Raw genomic sequence first — 20,423 nt, 5'->3', positions numbered from 1 at the left:
TAGTTCCCCATTGGTTAATTAATGGTTGGGCTTTGTTGTTTTGTATCATATTATACTACGTACTACAGTAAACAAATGGCCTAGAGTTGTCAGCTGTCTCCAGCAGTGTTCGAAGAATCTTGAACGAGACTGTACAAGAACAGATATTCAGAAATTTTTTTATCAATCACTTAACTACCGTAAGCATAATCCACGACTCAGCTTTCCTTTACTTCTACCATGAAAGTCTTGCACTTACTGTATATAGAATTATAAAGTGCATCTTCTATAACATTCTTATACATGTACTGTACTGAACCATGATTTTTTACCTAACCAAAAGTATATTTAAACAATGTGTAACAACTAAAATCATGTAAAACAAACTTAAAGCATCACTCCACGTAAACTATGTCATAGGAACAAATGTTACTAACTTTTATATGATCTATATCCTTTACAGCTTCCTGAACAGTAGAAAGAATAAGGGGATGCACAACAATCCATTTAGACTGGCTGTGAGTGAGCAACCTGCGAAGTTCACCTGGTGAGAAAAATAATAATTAATACAGACACTCCCCGGGGTACAGAACGCTCGGTTTACACAAATTCGAGGATACAGACTTCCTCCCATAAGTTCCATTATATAATTTTTGGGGTTGCATGTTTGATGGGTCACTGACTCTAGTGATGACAGTCTCCCGTGGTTAGCTTGCTGAGAAAGGTGCCAGATACTGATTTTTACCAAGTCATTGGTATTACTTTACACCAAAATATTATTATAAACACTTTTCTACAGTTTCCCCATGTAAACAGAAATGCCCTCTAAATGAAAAGGGGGGGGGGGGGTAGAACAATTATGCATAGCTACATAAATATTACATATTACGCAATAAAATTATTTCAGCATACAGCCATAGGCAACAGCTTTCCCCATGAATTTTTCTGAATATTTTCATAATTTTCCAATTTTCATCCAGACAATCCCCTTAACATTTGTAGGGCACTTATAGCAATTACAGTACTGTATTGTGGTCATTTATATCTTAAATTAGAGGTTTTGAACACAATTTATGTATCATATTCGGATACACATAGACTTGGTATAAAACAGTAAATAATATAGATGAACTATATGTGAAACAAATGGCATATCATGAAAATCTCTTCCTATATTTGTTAGTGATGTATAACGGTAGAAAGTACAATGAGGACCCCCTGTAGTGTCGGGCTGGAGATGGACATACAGTATATAATGAAGTATGAAAAAGTAAAAAACTGATACACTGGCTCTAAACCCTGGTACGTATTTGAAATTCTTTATATTTATGAAGAAAAGTCCACACAGGAACATACAAATAATTTTGGTGGCTCTTGGAGAATTAAAAATATCAGTGACAATGCCATAATCATTAACTAAATCCTATAATATCTTGTACTGTAACTCCTTTTTATAGATAAGGTAAGACATGTTGGAACAACAACTTAACTATATGAAAATAGAGTCATGTTATGAAACGAAATTAAGGATATGAATGCAGATACTAGCCTCAAACAGTACCTCTGACCTCAGCATATTTGACTAACCTCTAATCTCGTGTAAGTGATCAAAAAAGAAATAATAATCACTTTAACCAAATGTATATTAGGCCTCCTCAGTTTCAGTTAAATATCATTTTTTACAATTAAAACAGTGCAGCAGAGAAAAAAAAATTAAAAATAAAATTAAATTTCAACCTGGGGTATAGAGAGGATTAGCCAGGGTCACAACAGCTGAGGATGCTGTAACAGCAAGGAAGACTTCAGGGATGTGGATGGTGTTGGGTGACACCACACACACCACATGACCTGCTTCAAGTCCAGCTTCCTGCCATCCATAGCTCAGACCATAAACGGAGGAAAGCACCTCACTATATTTCAGTTTCTCGCCCGTTATTCCATCAACCTGAAATAAAATAAAATAAAAATAATTTGAGCATTTTTAAAAGTATTTTTTGTTATTATAAAATTTCCAAAGCATTGCATGACTTGACTATAATACTGTATTGGTATAGGTGCATTTAAAAAATATGCAAAAAAGTATAGCTTTTCATGAGTCATGGTGAATACAAATGCAATAGTCTTGCCATAATACAATTTAAGAAGAATGCAGGATTTGGAATTATTGCACAGTACAAGTATCAGTATTCTATACTATACTGTACAGTACTTCAGTCTGTATCTATAATGATATATCTTGAGAAATTATATTATTCCAATGCTATAAAATACTTACGAAGGCAGTCCTGTCCTGATATTTTTTCATCCTTTCCAAGATGTACTGCACCATAGGCTCCTTTGGCACCTCACCAATATTGTCCCACAAACACCGGATAATGTGCTCATCTTTCTCCACTCCCACCATCCTGCCTCCAGTCCAACTGGGTGAGATTTTCTACTATGCCTGAAGTGTGGCTTTCAGTCCTAGATGACTTAACTTCCAATCCTAAGTTGGGTCTTCTAATCCTATAAGAATGTGTCTTGAAACCCTAAAAAGTATCTTTCAATCCGATAAGGTGTGTCTTCCAATCTTATGAAGCACGTCTTCTGATCCTATGACGGGTATTTCATCCAATCCTATGAAGCACGTATTCCAATCCTATTAGTCCTGGGGAAAGAAAACAAAAATATTATATTAATGGACTTTTGATATGTGCAGTCAGTAAAAAGTATCTTTCTGTAGGGGTCTGATGAATTTGGAACTGAACAAACCTGTTGTCTCGCTAGGGTTGGTAGGCGTGACTGCGAGACATTTCCTACCTATTATGGTAGGCCTAATTTAGTTAAATTTCATTCAAAATATAAAATTAGTTCGTTGCATTACGAATGGTGAAAAACAGTATGCCTCATGAGTTTTTATCAAAAACCTTCATTCGTAGTGTCATTTTGTTTCGCACAAGAATTGTAAAGATACTTTTTTACCGAGAGTACAAGACCATGTGCCAAATAAAAATGAAAGCTGATCCTGGGTCATACTCGAGTGATTTTTTTTTTTTTTTTGAGGATTAGCCCACCCGGGCACAGGTCACTGACTCACATTGGGACCTGGAGGGCGAAAATGTAATAATAATTCATCGTAAATAAAATTTATAATACAAAATACAAAATTTAAAATAATAATAATGATGATGATGATGATAATAATAATAATAATAATAACACTGTAGTAATAATAATACTAATAATACAGTAATAATAATAATAAAGACCATAATGAAAACAAAAATGAAAAAAAGATCAAAAGTGAGAAATAATATACTGTACTGTACAGTATGTATGTTGTGTTGTCAAAATTAAGAGAAACAATTGAGACCCTGCATATGTTTTGTTGTTTATGTGATAATGTGACACAATGATGATTAATGATCCAAAATAGTGTCTGTAGACTATTGCAGATACTTTGTTCCACAAGTGTTTATAAATGTACAAGGTTCCATAGTAGTACAGCACTGTACAATGTTTCAAAGTTAGTGATGTGTGTCATAGTAATATTTGTATAATGTTCCACAGTAGACCTTGTACAATGTGCAAGAGAGTGGAGGAAGCGTCAGGAGTAGGGCAAGTCAGGTGTGGGGTGAGTCAGATGTGGGACAAGAGTCAAGAATGGTGAGTCAGATGGGACAAGAGTCAAGAATGGTGTGAGTCAGATGTGGGGCAAGAGTCGGGAATGGTGTGAGTCATATGTGGGACAAGAGTCAGGAATGGGGCGAGTCATATGTGGGACAAGAGTCAGGAATGGGGCGAGTCATGTGGGGGCGAGTCATGAATGGGGCGAGTCATGAATGGGGCGAGTCATATGTGGGACAAGAGTCAGGAATGGGGCGAGTCATGTGGGGGCGAGTCATGTGGGGGCGAGTCATGTGGGGGCGAGTCATGAATGGGGCGAGTCATATGTGGGACAAGAGTCAGGAATGGGGTGAATCAAGTGTGGACGACTGTAAGGTATGAAGTGGGACAGCGGGTGAACGTGTGGTTCACTTTATAATCTTTTCATCTTCCTACAAGGGTCTTACGCGGTCGAGAATTAACGGATAACCCGAATTCGCTCCTGTCAATCGCACTGCTTATCTTACTATATTGTATAAGTTAACTAGACCAATTAAATGACAAGTATTGTTAGCAGACACAAATTTCGCTGTTATGAGCTAACTTTTGTTCCTTCGTCTATACTACTCGTATTATTACGCAAATGCAAACACAATTTCCGTGTTAGGTAAACAGGGTACCATATAAAACGTAAGGGATTGTTTAATACACGTGAGATATGGAGCCCAATTATTAATGGTCTACATACCTGCGATATATAGGCTTAAAAGTCTGTTAGTTATTGACATCCAACATTTGATATCTAGGGATAATTTTTCAAATCAAGACATTGATTATTTTGCGGAAAGATAATTATTTGTCCACTTAAGAGGATATACTCCTATCGGTTCTTCAGTTAGAGCGACGGTAGTAGCTACAGCTTTACACCAGTTTTACATCATTATCATCCTCTACATGCTATTGTACATGCCATTGTACTAGACCAGATGATACTAAATGTTACATAATACTTCCTTGAGATAAATGTATAGTATATATCAGGTACCTCAAAGAGAGCTCAGGCTCTCAACTGGCTCAGCCATGTTAATATTGTTATTATTATCCACTCTGTATCTGTGTTTTTCTGGCTAAATAAACTGTTTCAATTTAATTCAATTCAATACGAGAGCAAACTTCTTTTATCAGCTGAGTAACAATATGGAGCCAGCATGTCACCGAGTTGACTGAACTTTATTTTCCTATGGTTTCAGAATCCTTAACGGAATTAAAAAAAAAGGGGGGAGTGCACGTGTTGTTGGGTATGGGATGCTCGGGTCTCAACCAATCAACTGACAGTGCCCCATGACGTCATGTCACGGGCACCTTACGATTGGTCACGGTCGATTAGGCCTCCACGTAGGTCGCAGGCCCTCATAGCTTGACGCTACTCTACACTGTTTTTTTGGTGGAATCTTGTATGACCTTAATTTTCATACAAATGTTCTATAAAACAAGACATCTTTTACTTAAAACATAATGGCATTATTACACTGAATATGAATTTTGGACATTTAGAAATAAAATATATATAGTGTATTAAAGGACATTAAATTATACCGATACAGCTTATATTGTGAATATATATGATGTGTAAAATTCACCTTATAATAGCCTAGTGGCTTATTGGATGGAGCCACCATTTGCGATGTCTTTTCTTCAGGCTCATCAAATATACACAAATAAGTCTCTTGTTTACGTCCTCCATCATGAGCAGATGCAGGCCATGCAGGCGAACTGAAGCGTGAAAAACACGCCCGCATGAACACGTGCCTTCTAGAAAACTAAGAAATTATCCACGCGGGACAAAAATGCTCGTGTGAAGCAACCTTTTGAGGCAAACTCACAAGGATTAAATGTACTTTACTTACAGTTAGACATTCCCTATGTATATCTGTACCGACTCGAGACTTGACCCGCGATACATAAAAAACAAAAAACAAAAAACAAAACAAAAACAAAGAAGACTAGAGACTCGTCAAAATCGACTTGAGATTCGACTAAACTGACTCGTTGAAATGTTTGCTGTCAAACCTCGGAAGTGGGAGGATGTCAGGCTTGGTGTGGCTAGATATGTGAACGCATGTGGCTTGGTGTAAGCTCTATTATCACCGGGGGAGATAACTTGGAAAGTGAATATAAATGACGTCCTCATAACCAAGTGTGTTCCCCAATCACCCGCTAGCTTCAGTGATGTCATCTGCATACAATGGCAGTCAAGATATAATTTAGAGGAACACTCCCACGCCATTCCTCCTATACTGCATATTACTTGCAACACTTCAATTGTGAGACAGGCAGCTCTTAACAACCTCGACGTAAGTTCATGGGGCAACGTTCGCACACACGCTCCTTGTGTCTGTTGTCAAGTCTTTCCTTGTAACCTTGGAAAATGAGAGAGAGTAATATGGTGTTTATGTATGTATCACCTCGTCTCAGATATTAAAGCGGCGTGTTTGCATGCCCTACAGCAAGTTATGAATGATATTAACACAGAAAGTAAGGAGAGTGTGTGTGAGCGTCTGTGGTAAATGTCTGTAATAACTAAACGAGATAAAATTAGGAGCCTCGTAGTAGTAGCCTTAGCACGCAGGCGCAACGTACGAACATTATAGGTTATGACATCAACGTCTGAGCACGAAATATTACCACGTTTGTCTGTGTAGGACAGGATGCAATTTTTCCATATGCAAATATAGCTAGATAGAGAGACTAATTCAGTAAAATCGCCGAACAAGTTACATTGATTCAACTTCAATATAGCCAATACAGGTATATTAAAAATATTGACAGTGTAAGTGCACATATTTATGACGCCATGTATCCTTCAAATTACACAATGAAAATAAAGAAAGCTATGTGTTGATATCCTGTTAGAAATGAAGGACACTGAATTACGCAGGATTCATCAATAAAGGCTCGTGTACACAACAAAGTAACGGCGCTGTCGGTACCCGACCATCTGCAGTTGCCGCCTCCTTATGACGTATTTATTACAGTGTTTAGCATCATGGACGAAAGGCTGATAGAAGTTGGGCGTGGGTATGAAGAGTTATTTGACATGACTAACAAGAAGTACAGTACAGTGATAATCTGCATAAAGATAAGATATGGAAAGTGATTAGCAAGGCAATAAACAAACCAGGTGAGTGCGAAATAAGTTTATTACACTTTAAATGTTTTGTCTTGCCTTACTACAGCATATATATATATATATATATATATATATATATATATATATATATATATATATATATATATATATATATATATATATATATATATATATATATATATATATATATATCACTCCTAAGGTAGTACTCCAGCAAGACTACTGAAAAATGCTTTGAATTTTTCCCTTACATTAAATGCAGTCTGATGAGCAGTTCCGCCTAGTCTCGGTAAATTTATCAGGTTATTTTGAGTGTGTTGACATATTGCCTTTAAGATCAGAAATGTTTTCATCCCTAATAAAAGTATGCAAAAGGCAAGTAGCATAAACAATGACATCTGCATTTTCAGGATTTAAATTCAGTGTTCTTTGGTAAATCAAAAAATTCTGGCTCAGAATGCCAAAGGCATTTTCAACTACCCTCCTAGCGCGTGAAAGTCTGTAATTATAAACTCTTTTCTGAGTATAATCAATCTGTGTACCTGGGTATGGTCTCATTAAGTAGGGTTTCAGAGGGAAAGCTTCGTCCCCTACTGAATGACGGTATCGGACGGACCGGGAACGTGTCGTGTGAATACACAACATTCTGACGGCGCCAAGCCGACGGAACAGAAACGGGTCGTGTGAATCGGCCTTAATACTGTGCTTTACTCTAAATTCGGCCAGGGGAAAAAATCAACTGGTGACAATCAAAATATTCGAAATTGTTAAGATTTTCCCGGAGGTCTTTCACACCTTAACTATTTTTAAGTTGGAAAACACGCCAAAGTGGATGCCAGGGTTCCATGACAAAACCCCAACGGGGTTGTCATTTGTCAACACTAAACTAACCTAACCTAAACCCGATTGTTCTCAAACCGCTCTCATTTCGGAATTAAGGTATGGATATATTTGTATCTCTGACCCTTAATGAAGTTATTCTGAAATTGATGTCGACCAAAACCACAAGATTAATTATATTTGAATAATAAAAATATACCCTCTTGTCTGTATGACATTTGATAATTTAATGAACTAGTACTTTATCATTCAGAACGTGTAACTAAAATTCTGTTTACTTTAGAACAGGATGTGGAAATTATTCTGTATAATTCCACGTATTATTATTAAATTGTAAATAATCTATCTAGCATCTTGCCCCGCGGACTGTTCTACAGCACCTTCGGATATTCAATGAGTAATATAGGATACTTGTCAGAGGTATATAGCCACCCATATAAACTGTAGTTCATTATTTATTGTGCTATATGCTTGGTATCATTTGTTTCTGTTTGCTTTGTTTGGTACAAATAAAACAAATAATGTAAAGACTTCATTCGAAAGCAAATTTCATTTTTTACTTCGACCTTTTACGACGAGTATTTAAAATTTTGTAACATCCTCTCTTAAGTGCTACAGCCGTGAAATCACTTGTATTTTGATTGTCCAGAGTAGGGAATTAGCGATGTGAACCAATGATAACAGTGGTTTACGGCATCTCGGGCACCATTGTAGACTGCACAGGTTGAGAGGAAGTCGACAGATCAACTGCGATACGTATAGTAAAGTAAAATATCACGTTTTTGTTTTTCCTTTAACCTCAGTACCGTACATGATATATGTCATAATGTTTAACTAACATATTAAATATCTTGTTGATATGTGAAGGTAAAATTAAATTTGATGTACCGTACCATAGTATTTCCATGCTAACGTGGTCCGTAAGCCACGCCCCTCTTCTATAAAAATGGCTGATTGGTTCAAAGAATATGTTAGTGTAGTTGTCCATTTATTCAAACTAAATATGTTCACAATTGGTAAAAAGCCCTGTTATTCTCTAAATTAATATTTTTCCTTGTGGGAGTTTGTAAACATCATTATCTTAGTTGTGGGTTTAGTCCATTAATTGAGTATCTGCCTCGCTAGAGACGACTCCCAATGCCCCCCCCCACCCCTACCCTTTACATTGCTGCTACAATTATTATTTTTATTCTCTTAACTGCACTCGCTCTAGTGAAAGTCCACTCATCTCGTGTGTTGAGAGTGGAAGTGTGAGGTGGACGGCGCAGAACATTGTAGAACTGTTGTAGTGGTAGTAGTAGTAGTTTGTTTAGGTGACTTGATAATGAAACCCTTATTGCTCGGTGATGACGAAACAGTGATATATCATTGAAAGAAAGTATAGCAAAATCCTATCCTTCATAACAGAAAATGAATGCACGAACATCATTTCTGTACTTGTTCGTATCTCTACCGTTATTTGTATCTGGTCCAGTAATCTGAATTTATATCTATTCCGTTGCATTTATTCGGATCAATAAAATGAACAGAACTCTAGTGCTAGGGTCCGTATGTTTCACCTAAACACCACAAATGTGGAAAATTGAAAACGGTGGCAGATAGGGAGGGAGAGAATGGGAGAGATGAGAGAAGAGGAAGTGGAAGGTTAAACACATGTGGGTTCAAGGCAATGGAGGGAGGGGTGTGTGAGGGGCGGGAAGGGATAATTGGGAGGTTGATGGATGAGAGATAGATCACCAGTACTGGAGAGTGATCGACAATGAAGTATTTCCTCCATGTTGCTTCACTATTATACCCTTGACTCTCATCACTACACCTTTCCCCACAAGTGGCGTGTGTGTGTTACGAGGTCTGGACTGGTGTGTGTTACCGCCTGACTCACGCTCACATAGGCAACTCCTGTGGCTGGTTCACTCTGACATACAACCTCACCTTGTGTGGTACGTACTATGTGTATTGTGGTACGTAATATGTGTGCTATGTAAGTAACTAAAATAACTAAAGTGTTCGTTTAAGGACCATTACTTTTATTGCTTGTAAACCTGCATTCCAATAGTCTTACATACACGTGGAATCGACGTACACTTGTTTGACGATTTTCCCGACTATGTATCTATCTAGTAGACTCGGTAAAATCTAAACGCGTCCATAACAATCACCGAAGCACGCTACAGAGATATTTCGGCCCACCTGAAGATAAGAACCCTCAGCTTATTTCACCTTAAGATTAACCTACTCAAACCTAACCTCCCAGGCAGTAATGGAATGCTTAATAATCAGGTGAAATAAGATACAGAGCCAATCATCATGTGACCTTAATAGGACGATATCCTCATGAGTTCGGCTAACAAATGTGGCGACAGTAAAGAAACACTAAACAAAGAGACAAAACCAAATAATAAGAACAACGAGATACACCCAGTCATCAATGCCGTCAATTAACTGACTAATAACTATACCAGAACAAGATAACTACGGTAACAGTATACAAACAACTACTGTAATTAACACGAGTATTTAAGTTGCGACGATCGATGAAACAGCAACTAGGAGTAAATAAGTGGAGGTGGACAGCAATACAACTGATTCCCTTCGTGTCTTCAACGCTGCTGTAATGTTAGGTACTTATTCACATATTATATATATATATATATATATATATATATATATATATATATATATATATATATAATAACATAAGAACATAAGGAGTCTGCAATAGGCCGGTTGGCCTGTGCATGGCAGCTCCTGTCGAGAGTTACTACCACTCTCTATCATCTATGAATCTATCTAGCATCCTTTTATAACTTTCCAGCGTTCCAGCACTTACTACAAAGTTGCTAAGCTTGTTCCACTTGTCCACCACCCTATTTGTGAACAGGTTCCTTCCTATCTCCCTCCTAAACCTAAACTTATCCAACTTAAATCCGTTGCTACGAGTCCTATCCTGCTCGGATATTATAAGAACTTTATCTATATCCCCTTTATTGATACCTTTCACCCACTTTCAACACTTCAGACTGACTGAAGTGAGCGAGACTGCGAGTCTTGTCTCATAATCATGAATTATAACTTCAATAATCGATCGTCCGACCTTAGTCAGCTATACGTCCGCTCTTCTGCTACAGCAGGGGTCACCAAACTTTTTTCACAGTGGGCCGGATAACTGAAAGAATGACGAGCGCGGGCCGCATAATCATTCTGTTCAATACTTGCAAGCCAGAACGAAAGCTCTGGTAACGTCAGAGCGTAGTTTTGAGTTACCACGAGCCGGGGAAGGACTTGGGATCCGACCCGCGGGCCGTAGTTTGGTGACCCCTGTGCTACAGCAACACTACAAACTCTAACCAACAGGGCTACGCAATTTACACGCCAAACTACACCAATATAGAACCTAAGCGGCCAACACTAAATAATATGAGTTCCAGCAGTAATTTATAATAATATTGATGTAGCCATCATCCTCCCAGTCATAAACACATACCGGTATACTGTATACATTTACATAGCGCTCGCTGCCGGGCTCCAAGTCGCAATGCTCCCAAGCGAGCAGATGTCATGGCTTTGTCTGCACATAGTTGATATTATATTTCCCTGCGTGTTTACTACGCCTTGTGTCTGCTAAGGCTGTACGTTATCCAAGGTGGCTGCATCTTCTAAAAGTATAAATTCCTTTTACACGTCTGACTGCTATTAATTACATTTAGCTGACATTTGGTAATGATACTTATACTAAAATATAAAGTTTATATATCCAAAAAATACAATGTGAACAATAACAATATCGACATGGCTGACATCATGCCTTCATTGTGAAAAAGTTCACAATTTCGTATTTTTAACGAAAATTCACATATACGCAATATAGAACCTCGGGAAAAAAATAAATCCGTAATGACAACAAAATATTTGTTTGTGAATTCCTGGTAACTGACACAAACACACAGTATACATAAACGGGGTGGGCAAAATGTTCGGGTTGACGAATACATTATCTAATACAGTATACTCGTATACGTATACAGTATATACGTTAGTTGACCTATCCTAAGCTTATCAATTCTTGTTCTAAGCTAACCCAATTTATCCAGTTAACCTATTCTCAGCTAAGATATCTTTGTTATTCTAAAGTAAGTTAATATAGCCTTACTTAACCTATGCTAATGCAACCTAATCCCCTTTAATTAAGCTAACCTAATCTATCCTCAGTTAACCATCAAAGGCTAACCTGATTCATCTTTAGTGAACATATTCTACACCAAAATGTCATTATCACGACGACACCGATCCCGTAACATTGACCACCTCGTTCTGTCTTTCAACCTGTCATATCTAAGCACCTGTTAGGCTCATTCTTGAATACAGTATCAATAACCAATTTGTCGATATCTGGAACCAGTTTTGTAAGTTACAGCCATGAAACAACAATAGTGCCATGTAAAATTCATGTGTACATACAGTATATGCTAGAGGAGGAAAGTATTTGTACTTGAGACTGACTTCCAAAGTGCAATGTACATCATTAAACGGGTCTACATGTTATTGTTGCGATACTGTCGCGCCTGATAACATAACCTTGCTGTTCAATACCCTTTGTAATATGCATCACAATAAAGAAGCATAACACAAAGGAATATATTTACTGTATGTTATCCTAATTATACACACTATATTCACTGTGGGCTGGGGCGACGATTCTTCAGGCGGAGCAGGCTGGGATGACGATTCTTCAGGTGATCCACCTTATTACGCAGTATAACATTATATTATACCTGTATTAACATTATAACGTCAAACAAGTTGAAGTAGAGCGGATTCGCTTCGATCCACAAAGCTTGGGATAATATCGTCACTTGTGAACCCGGAGCCCTCACAGTCAGTGAAGTCATTCAGTTCCTCGGTGATTTTGCTGATGTAGATTATGCCAAGAATTCCGTACCTGTTATAGTGTATGACGAGGATGAACCCAAGCCCCAGTCCACCAGGGAAAGCCATTATTTAAAATCGATTTCTTTAATTCGTATCACCTGAAGATTAGCCCCAGTTTATTTCACCAGATTAAACACCCTAAAGCTAAGGTCATGTAAAGGTAGGTTAGGTTCAAGGTCAATATAGAGAGGTCAGCCGGCGCACAGGTGAGGTTCGAGGCGGGCGAGAGTGATGACGTCAGATAAACAACTCTGCCTGCGTCTCCTTGTACTTGACAAGTTGACCCCAGTCTTACCCGGGCCATTTGTGTGACCCTGGTTAGGTTACTGGTTACTTCTTCACGTAAAATAACCTGGGGGTCTAATCTTCGGGTCTTGAATTCAAGTGTTGCCTCTGTGACTGAAATAAGGTGAACAACACTGATATAATAACATAAGAAAATAAGGAGTCTGCAATAGGCTGGTTGGCCTGTGCATGGCAGCTCCTGTCGAGAGTTACTACCACTCTCTATCATCCATGAATCTATCTAGCCTCCTTTTGAAACTTTCCAGCACTTACTACAAAGTTGCTAAGCTTGTTCCACTCATCCACCACCCTATTTGTGAACCAGTTTCTTCCTATCTCCCTCCTAAACCTAAACTTATCCAACTTAAATCCGTTGCTACGAGTCCTATCCTGCTCGGATATTATAAGAACTTTATCTATATCCCCTTTATTGATTCCTTTCACCCACTTAAATACTTCTATCATGTCTCCCCGCACTCTTCGTCTTTCTAGGGAATGCAAGTTAAGTTTCTTTAACCTATCCTGATATGGAAGGTTTCTAAGTCCCGGAATCATTTCGTCATTCTTCGCTGCACCGACTCTAGTGAATTGATATCCATTCTATAATAAGGGCACCAGAACTGAACCGCATAATCGAGGTGCGGCCTGACTAGCGCAAGATATAGTTGCAATAAGACCTCTGCACTCTTATTACTTACACTTCTAGATATAAAACCCAATACTCTGTTTGCCTTATTTCGAACATTAACGCACTGTTTTCTAGGCCGTAGGTCCGGGCTTACAAGTACCCCTAGGTCTCTTTCCTCAGTCACAGGGATTAACTTATATAGAAATGAACAACCTTGCTATTATTTTTATTTATTTATTGGGCACTTCCCTACATCCTTGTGTAACGTGAAGCGCAGAAGCATTTACAGTGCTCAACAGCGCCTCACATGACCCTCCTCAGAACGTGATGGAGAACCGGCAGGCGCGATCATGTGTGGTTAAACCTATACGAGCCCCGTGACCAAGGGATCAACAGTTAACGTCCAAGGTTTTAGCCGAAGGAAATTAAGTGTGATGGTAGTCTGGGACACGCGATTATCTCTCCCTCACACCTTAGCAGAGTGGCCGACCTGGGGATATTTATTCATTCGGGGTTGAGAATTTACGGATCACCTGAAGATTTGGCATAGCAGCTTATTTCACTTAATGATTAAAACCTCTAACGCTAATCTAACCCCCAGGTAGCGTTAAGTGTGTATAATCATCAGGTGAACAAGCTGGACTGCCTAATCTTCAAGCAATTCGAATAATACAAACACCACTATACATAAACGAAAACATGAAGACAAACACACACAAACAGTAAAGCACACCTAAACTAGCCGATATCTTTTCTTCAATATTGTGTAAACATACAGTACAATTTACCTAACGAAGAAACACAATACATCCGTATTAACTCATATCATTGCTTCATAGCTGGATGATCGTCATACTCGATTCCAAGTGACAGCAAAGTAGTAGTAGTATGTATGTATAGGTGTGTGTGATCACATGAAGATTCGCCCCCACCTTATTTTGCATTAAAATTAACTATGCCAACCTAACTTAATCCCCAAGGAAGGGCTAGGGTATTTATCCATTAGGGAAAATAAGCTGGGGGTAATCTTCAGGCGATCCAATTTCAACACTACAGTAGAGACAGGTCGCCAGGTATAAATATTAACAGTAACGGAAAAAAAACTGCACCAACACATCTTGGTAAAACCTCCAATTTATCATTAATCAAATATGTTTAAGTGATAACCAACATGACTGGCCAGTAAAGCCTTTTGAATTTTTAAAAGATTCTAGGACACGGTAAATTGATAGTTCGTGCTCTAGCCAGCCTATTGCAGCCAAGGTATACTTTTTTTTTTTACGGGGATTAGCCACCCGGGCACACGCCATCGACCTATATCGGGGCCTGGGGAAGGATATATATATATATATATATATATATATATATATATATATATATATATATATATATATATATATATATATACACACATACAGAGAGAGAGATCAAGAATGAGAAACGATACACACTGTATGATGTGTTGTGAAAGTAAAAGAAACAATTGAGACTGCAATTGTGTATAAATGAGGCAAAAAGTCAGATCAGCAACCTGGGACTTAATCACAATTTTCGTGATACCATATGGCAGCAGGGTCTACCATTAGACAACACATTATGCTTCCAATAAGTTCCCAGGCGGTAGTACCTCCCTGTTTGTGTTTGATAGCTGTTTACCTACTGCTGATATATATGGGTATTGGTGTTTTCATAAATGTGGATGTGTTTAAATGTGTATAAGCTGGTATGTATATATTAGTGGGCAATATGACAGGGGTCCTAATTTTTTGGGGGGACAAAGTTCAATGTTTGGACATGTTTCGCTTAATTTATCGAATGTGATAATAGTGTTTCATTGTGAGAATTTACAATACGACGTTTGAGAAAATACAGATTATTGGTGAAGTTGAGTATGAGTGGCACAAAATTTCTAACACAAGAAGGTTTCACTGCAAAGGAAATTCATCAGTGCATTGTGGGAGTGTATGGCGTAATGCCCCCTCATACACAAGGTGGGTCCAGGAGTTCAAGCCTTAAATATAACCACGGACGACCTTCAAGATGCAAGGGGTTACCCAACAAACTAGACCCTTGCGGTGCAAATCTGAAAATTCGCAGTCAAGACCTTGACTATGGAAGACCAGCATTTCAAAGTCGATGGAATAAGCACTAAGGTTGGCATTTCACTTGTAAGTGTTTTGACTGTTTTCCACAAACATTTGGGGATATTTAATGTTTATGCAAGATGAGTTCCTCAGTTCCTATGCTCCGCATCGACACCAGAAGGTGGTCCCAAATCGGGAGCTCATTTAATTATACATAGCCAATGCAGCCAACTTTCCTTTCTATCTGGTGACGTAAGATGAGATTTGGATTCATCAATGGAACCCCGAATCAAAGATGGAATCCAAGCAATGGAAGCCTCAAAATTCCCCAACTCCCTTAGGTTCAAAAAATGTCAACCCATTGCATATTATTTTAACCCAAAACCGTATATGTATTTTATATTAAGACGAGTATATTAATAGTATACGTTTATTTGCAGATACAAATACTATGTAAGCAAAACTAAACATACTTTAAGTGTGTACAGTACAATATTATTTGTCAGTTCATTAATACATATCGTGCAGGTAGTATGTATGAATAAAGGTGCAATTTAAAAGTACGTGTGCATAAAATATTATTTTGTATATTAAAGCAAGCATATTTTCAAGCCAGTCTGAGGACCGGTGTCCATCAATATAGAGGTTTGAAGGTGCCCTGCTCTTTGTTGAGGATCACCCGAGCGTCGTGCCTGACGGAAGGAGGGTGTGGCTCACGCACACACTCATGTGACGAGTGCAAATAATTACTAAAATCACTGTATCAGATGATGACGTGGAACTAAACAAATTTCCTACATTCCCTTCCTAAGTATAATACAAGTTCAGTCCAAGATAAATAACTAGCTATCCGAGTTCACGAACGGGGAAATCTTAAAGTGTCGGGCTTTCAAATGGCTCTCCATTACACCTTAAAACCGGCGTCGTGTTGGCGAGGTTTTACCTTCAAAATACCTACATTGAGTTGGTGGTTTCCTGACTTCGTACGCCTTTGTCGACCTCAGCATCAAGAAAATCAATATAACTAGCAGAAAATATCTAACAACAACGGCACAGGGACTTACTTACCTGTAACAAATCCCACACACCTTTGAATGTAGCACAAAACACCAATACAACCAACTGTTGTTAATAAGCAACTGCTATAACCTGCCGCAAGAGTTGGGGTGAGCGAACTGACTGAACCACCACTCTGCGTCACCTCCACTTCCCCAGGCGCCAGGATCAGATACAAATGAAAGACTATGAAGCGGGAGAGGGGGAGCGAGAAAGGCGTGCTAGATACTCTTATATTATCTACTACCGCCTTTTTTTATTTTACATAAGTGACCAAATTTATATTTTTAACATTTAAAAAGGGTACTGTGATATATGTTTTAACAGTATCAAATGTTCCTGCTTACAGAAATACCTTCCTTGTAGAGATACCAAATAATCTCACAGAAATGTAAACACAACTTGACCACAATGTATAAAAACTTCTGTGGGTTTCGTCTTATTTTAAAACTTTTGGTTGTGTAAACGAAACATTTAAACTTTGGATTGCACAAGTATTAAGAAACTCAACATACTAATTACTATATACCGGAGTTAAAAACTGATGGATCAAGACTTTCTTGTTAACAAATTAATGCCAAGTTCATTCAACTTCAGCTACATTCAACAGTTGAAAAACGCCAACATTACAAGACGTGCATTGTGAAAACGTTTGAAAGTTTACGTTACCAGTAAAGGGAAATGTATTCTCTCCCATTTCAACCTTTCCTCATATTCTACCTTCATATATCATTCATTCTTGCACAATTGTTTCCTCGTTAACCTCTTTATTTTCCAACATATATAGTCACCTCTTTCTCTCCGTTGTAACACTTCAAAACACTGGTGCCGAGAGAGAGCGTCGTCTGCTATAGTTGTGATCAACAAAAAGTTAGTTTCACAACGTAGTGCTCGCTCTATTTCTTGACACGATAAACATTGCCTCCCGTTGACTTCCAGATTAACAGAATCAGCTGCTGATGGCACAAGCACTTTACCGAAAGATTACTAATGGGGCATACCGCTTCACAAGAACCCAGAGATATACTGCAATATGATAACCTAAACATTGTTGGTGAGCACGTATGTGAACAATACACAATGAAAACTTTAAAAGTACATTTTAAGGAATATAGTTGTGGGGAGGTCCGTTAGCCGTTGCATGAACGTCCGTCTGCATAAGAGTACGTCGTGCCAGAACAGGAACTTCCCTGGACCTTGAGAACTGAAATCACCTGGCTAATCTCCCCAGCCCGCTCCAGTTGAAGAATCTACCCCACCCTCCACATCTGATTTTTCAAGTGATCCCATCCTCACGCTAACCTAACATAACCAAATCTGGTTTAATCTAACAACCTAACCAAACTTAACCCAACCTAATGCAACCCAACTTTAACCTAACCTAACTAACCTGTAAGTATCTCCTTCCCCTTAGCTATACTGGGGAGATTTTTCAGATAATCCCCAAATTTTATAATCAAATTCAGTCCGAATATTTTATGTAGAAATATATCAGTAAGTGACCTAATTCTATTCAGTCACGCAATCGTGTATCATCGTTTGCATCCGATACAAAGCATGAACAAAGTGTCACGCAACACCACCAACGTTACTGTTAGAGGTCTCTCGAGTGTACGCCACTTGACACCTAGTCAGTGCCTCCCACAACATACAGTGGATCATCTGAAGATCAACCCCTCCCTAGCTTATAACACCTGATGATTAACCACATCAACGCTGCCTGAGGGGAGATGGGTTAATAAGTTATAATTATTAGGTAGACGTTAGCTTAGGTTAGCGTTAAATTAGGTTGTTAGTTTAGTTTAGGTTCGAATAGGTTAGGTTAGACCGTTAGAGTAACGTTAACCATGGTTATATTAGCTTTAGGTTAGGTTTAATTATCAGGTAAAATAAACTTGGACGATTAATCATCAGGTAATACTATGCAATCAAATTTTCAGCACAGATCAGGTAACCATAAATGGTAAGGTTGTATTAGTTAGAATTATTTAGCCAAACAATTTGACTTAATATTACTCGAATTTAAAATATGACTTACCTTTAGTTATCAGCTTAATATAACTTGACTTATCCTAACCACTTAACTTAACTCAATTAAACATAACCTAACAGAGAGAAAGAGAAGGGTAGGAGATAATGAAAGTGGTTATCACTTAAAGAGAGAGGAAGTCAATCGTAATATAGCCAGTTCATATCCTTTACTCTTCCACTTTTTTTTTTTTTTTTTTTATCTTCGTTCGCCTGTACCTACGCTCTCCCCCTAACCCCACCAGTTACACTTGTTGGTCCATTCACGCTGTAAAGGTTTGGACTTTGGTATATAAATCCCTTGCCAGTCTAATCGGGATCTTATAAAAGGAAAGTCAAGAACCATGGGTTTCCAAAGGGTTACAAACAACCTTTAGAGATTAACATCTCTTTACTACGAAAATAATCACAATAATTGACACTACTCACACAAATAATAAATAAACAAATACGGGAGTCAAACAAAGTACAGACATATCCTACGGCTGCAGCCCGGTGGAATGTTCTGTAAATGCGGTGGTCCGCTCTCAGGGGGAAGGTCCAGGGAAGCTTCCTCACTTGGCGCAGGCGTTGGTGGGCAATGTCTTGCCACACAGGAGAGACGCCAGGGCACGGGCGGTGGATAGGGTGTGGAGGAAGTGGCGATGACATGGCATCCGCCGACATGGCATCCTCCAACGCCGACATGGCATCCTCCTCCGCCGACTCAAGTCCCTCGGAGCTCCTGCACCCGAGCTCCTCAGTGTTTACACAACATTCATACTTCCCAAGCTCACCTATGCCTCCCCTACCTGGTCTTCCTCCCTAAATGCCACATAACGTAAACACCTAGAAAAAGTGCAAAAGAGGGCATGCAAGATTATTCTCTCCCCTTCCTACTCCACATATCAAGAAGCGCTCAACACACTGACCCTTTCGACTCTCACTGACCATCACCACGACCTCATCTGCAAATTTGGTAAGAAGCTTCTACACCATCCTCGACACCGGCTCCTACTACCACCTGAGATCCCTAGCCCGAGAATTGCTGTTCGACACCACAACCGCATCCAGCCCATACGTGCACGAACTGATCGCTATAAGAACAGCCCAGTCCCAACCATTGTAAAAATTATCAATAACTTGTAATAAACCAGTGTATTCACTCCCAGTAAATACTACTTCTTGCACTGTCACTATGTTGAAATGCACTGTAGTTTGAGCTTTTCCCCATCCAGTTATTATATATCTTATTTGTATCACTTATGTTACTTGTATATTATTTGTAATTCGAAACCCATGCCCCAAATATGTAACTGTATATTTTCAGCCTTCTGGCTGCCAAGCTCTTTCAATAAACCGTTAATTATTATTATTATTATTATTATTATTATTATTATTATTATTATTATTATTATTATTATTATTATTATTATTATTATTATTATTATTATTATAGTAGCTGGAGCAGGTGTCTGGAGATTGACAGACGAATGGTGAAGGAAGCAGGTGTCTGGAGATTGACAGACGAATGGTGAAGGAAGCAGGTGTCTGGAGATTGACAGACGAATGGTGAAGGATGGGAAATCAGCCTACGAGTTGGATCGAACAGCGAGGTAAGTGCAGTTGTGGTGTTGGTTGGCTAGTGTCTGATGTGTGATGAAGCAGCAGCAGCGTCCTTCTCACCTCCGTCTACCCCCCCCCCCCTTGGGGCCACGAACAAGCAAACGAGCGGCGGACAACCATCCCGCTCGTTACCGCCCTTACACACGCCACACCTAACACCTGTACCTCATACGCATGCGATATATTCGTGTAAACCCAATTGTGTATTACCTCCAGTTCATGTGGCGTATAAACTGCACCCACCATATGTAAC

The 20,423-nt window shown here is 38.7% G+C and overlaps 1 protein-coding gene across 5 annotated transcripts in view; it reads right to left on the bottom strand.

Moving 5' to 3' along the window:
• The window catches only part of LOC121867298 (4-coumarate--CoA ligase 1-like), a 33,926-nt gene extending 17,229 nt beyond the window's left edge, over window positions 1-16,697 (bottom strand). For 3 of the 5 annotated variants that reach the window (XM_042367193.1, XM_042367197.1, XM_042367196.1), the window contains exons 1-4: window positions 16,550-16,697; window positions 2,255-2,626; window positions 1,717-1,924; window positions 417-523 (exon numbers count right to left, since the gene is read on the bottom strand). In XM_042367193.1, the coding sequence (XP_042223127.1) occupies window positions 417-523; window positions 1,717-1,924; window positions 2,255-2,383 (444 nt within the window). In that variant the 5' untranslated portion in view covers window positions 2,384-2,626; window positions 16,550-16,697. The remainder of the gene's footprint in view (window positions 1-416; window positions 524-1,716; window positions 1,925-2,254; window positions 2,627-16,549) is intronic. The other 2 variants (XM_042367194.1, XM_042367195.1) reach the window with 2 other exon arrangements.
• Window positions 16,698-20,423: the final 3,726 nt, after the last annotated feature.

This window comes from Homarus americanus, unplaced genomic scaffold (genome assembly GCF_018991925.1).
Source record: "Homarus americanus isolate GMGI-L3 unplaced genomic scaffold, GMGI_Hamer_2.0 scaffold6317, whole genome shotgun sequence".
NCBI classification, from domain to species: Eukaryota; Metazoa; Arthropoda; class Malacostraca; order Decapoda; family Nephropidae; genus Homarus; species Homarus americanus.
Note: the sequence above shows the minus strand (reverse complement) of the source record. Positions and strands in the feature narration are given on the sequence as shown.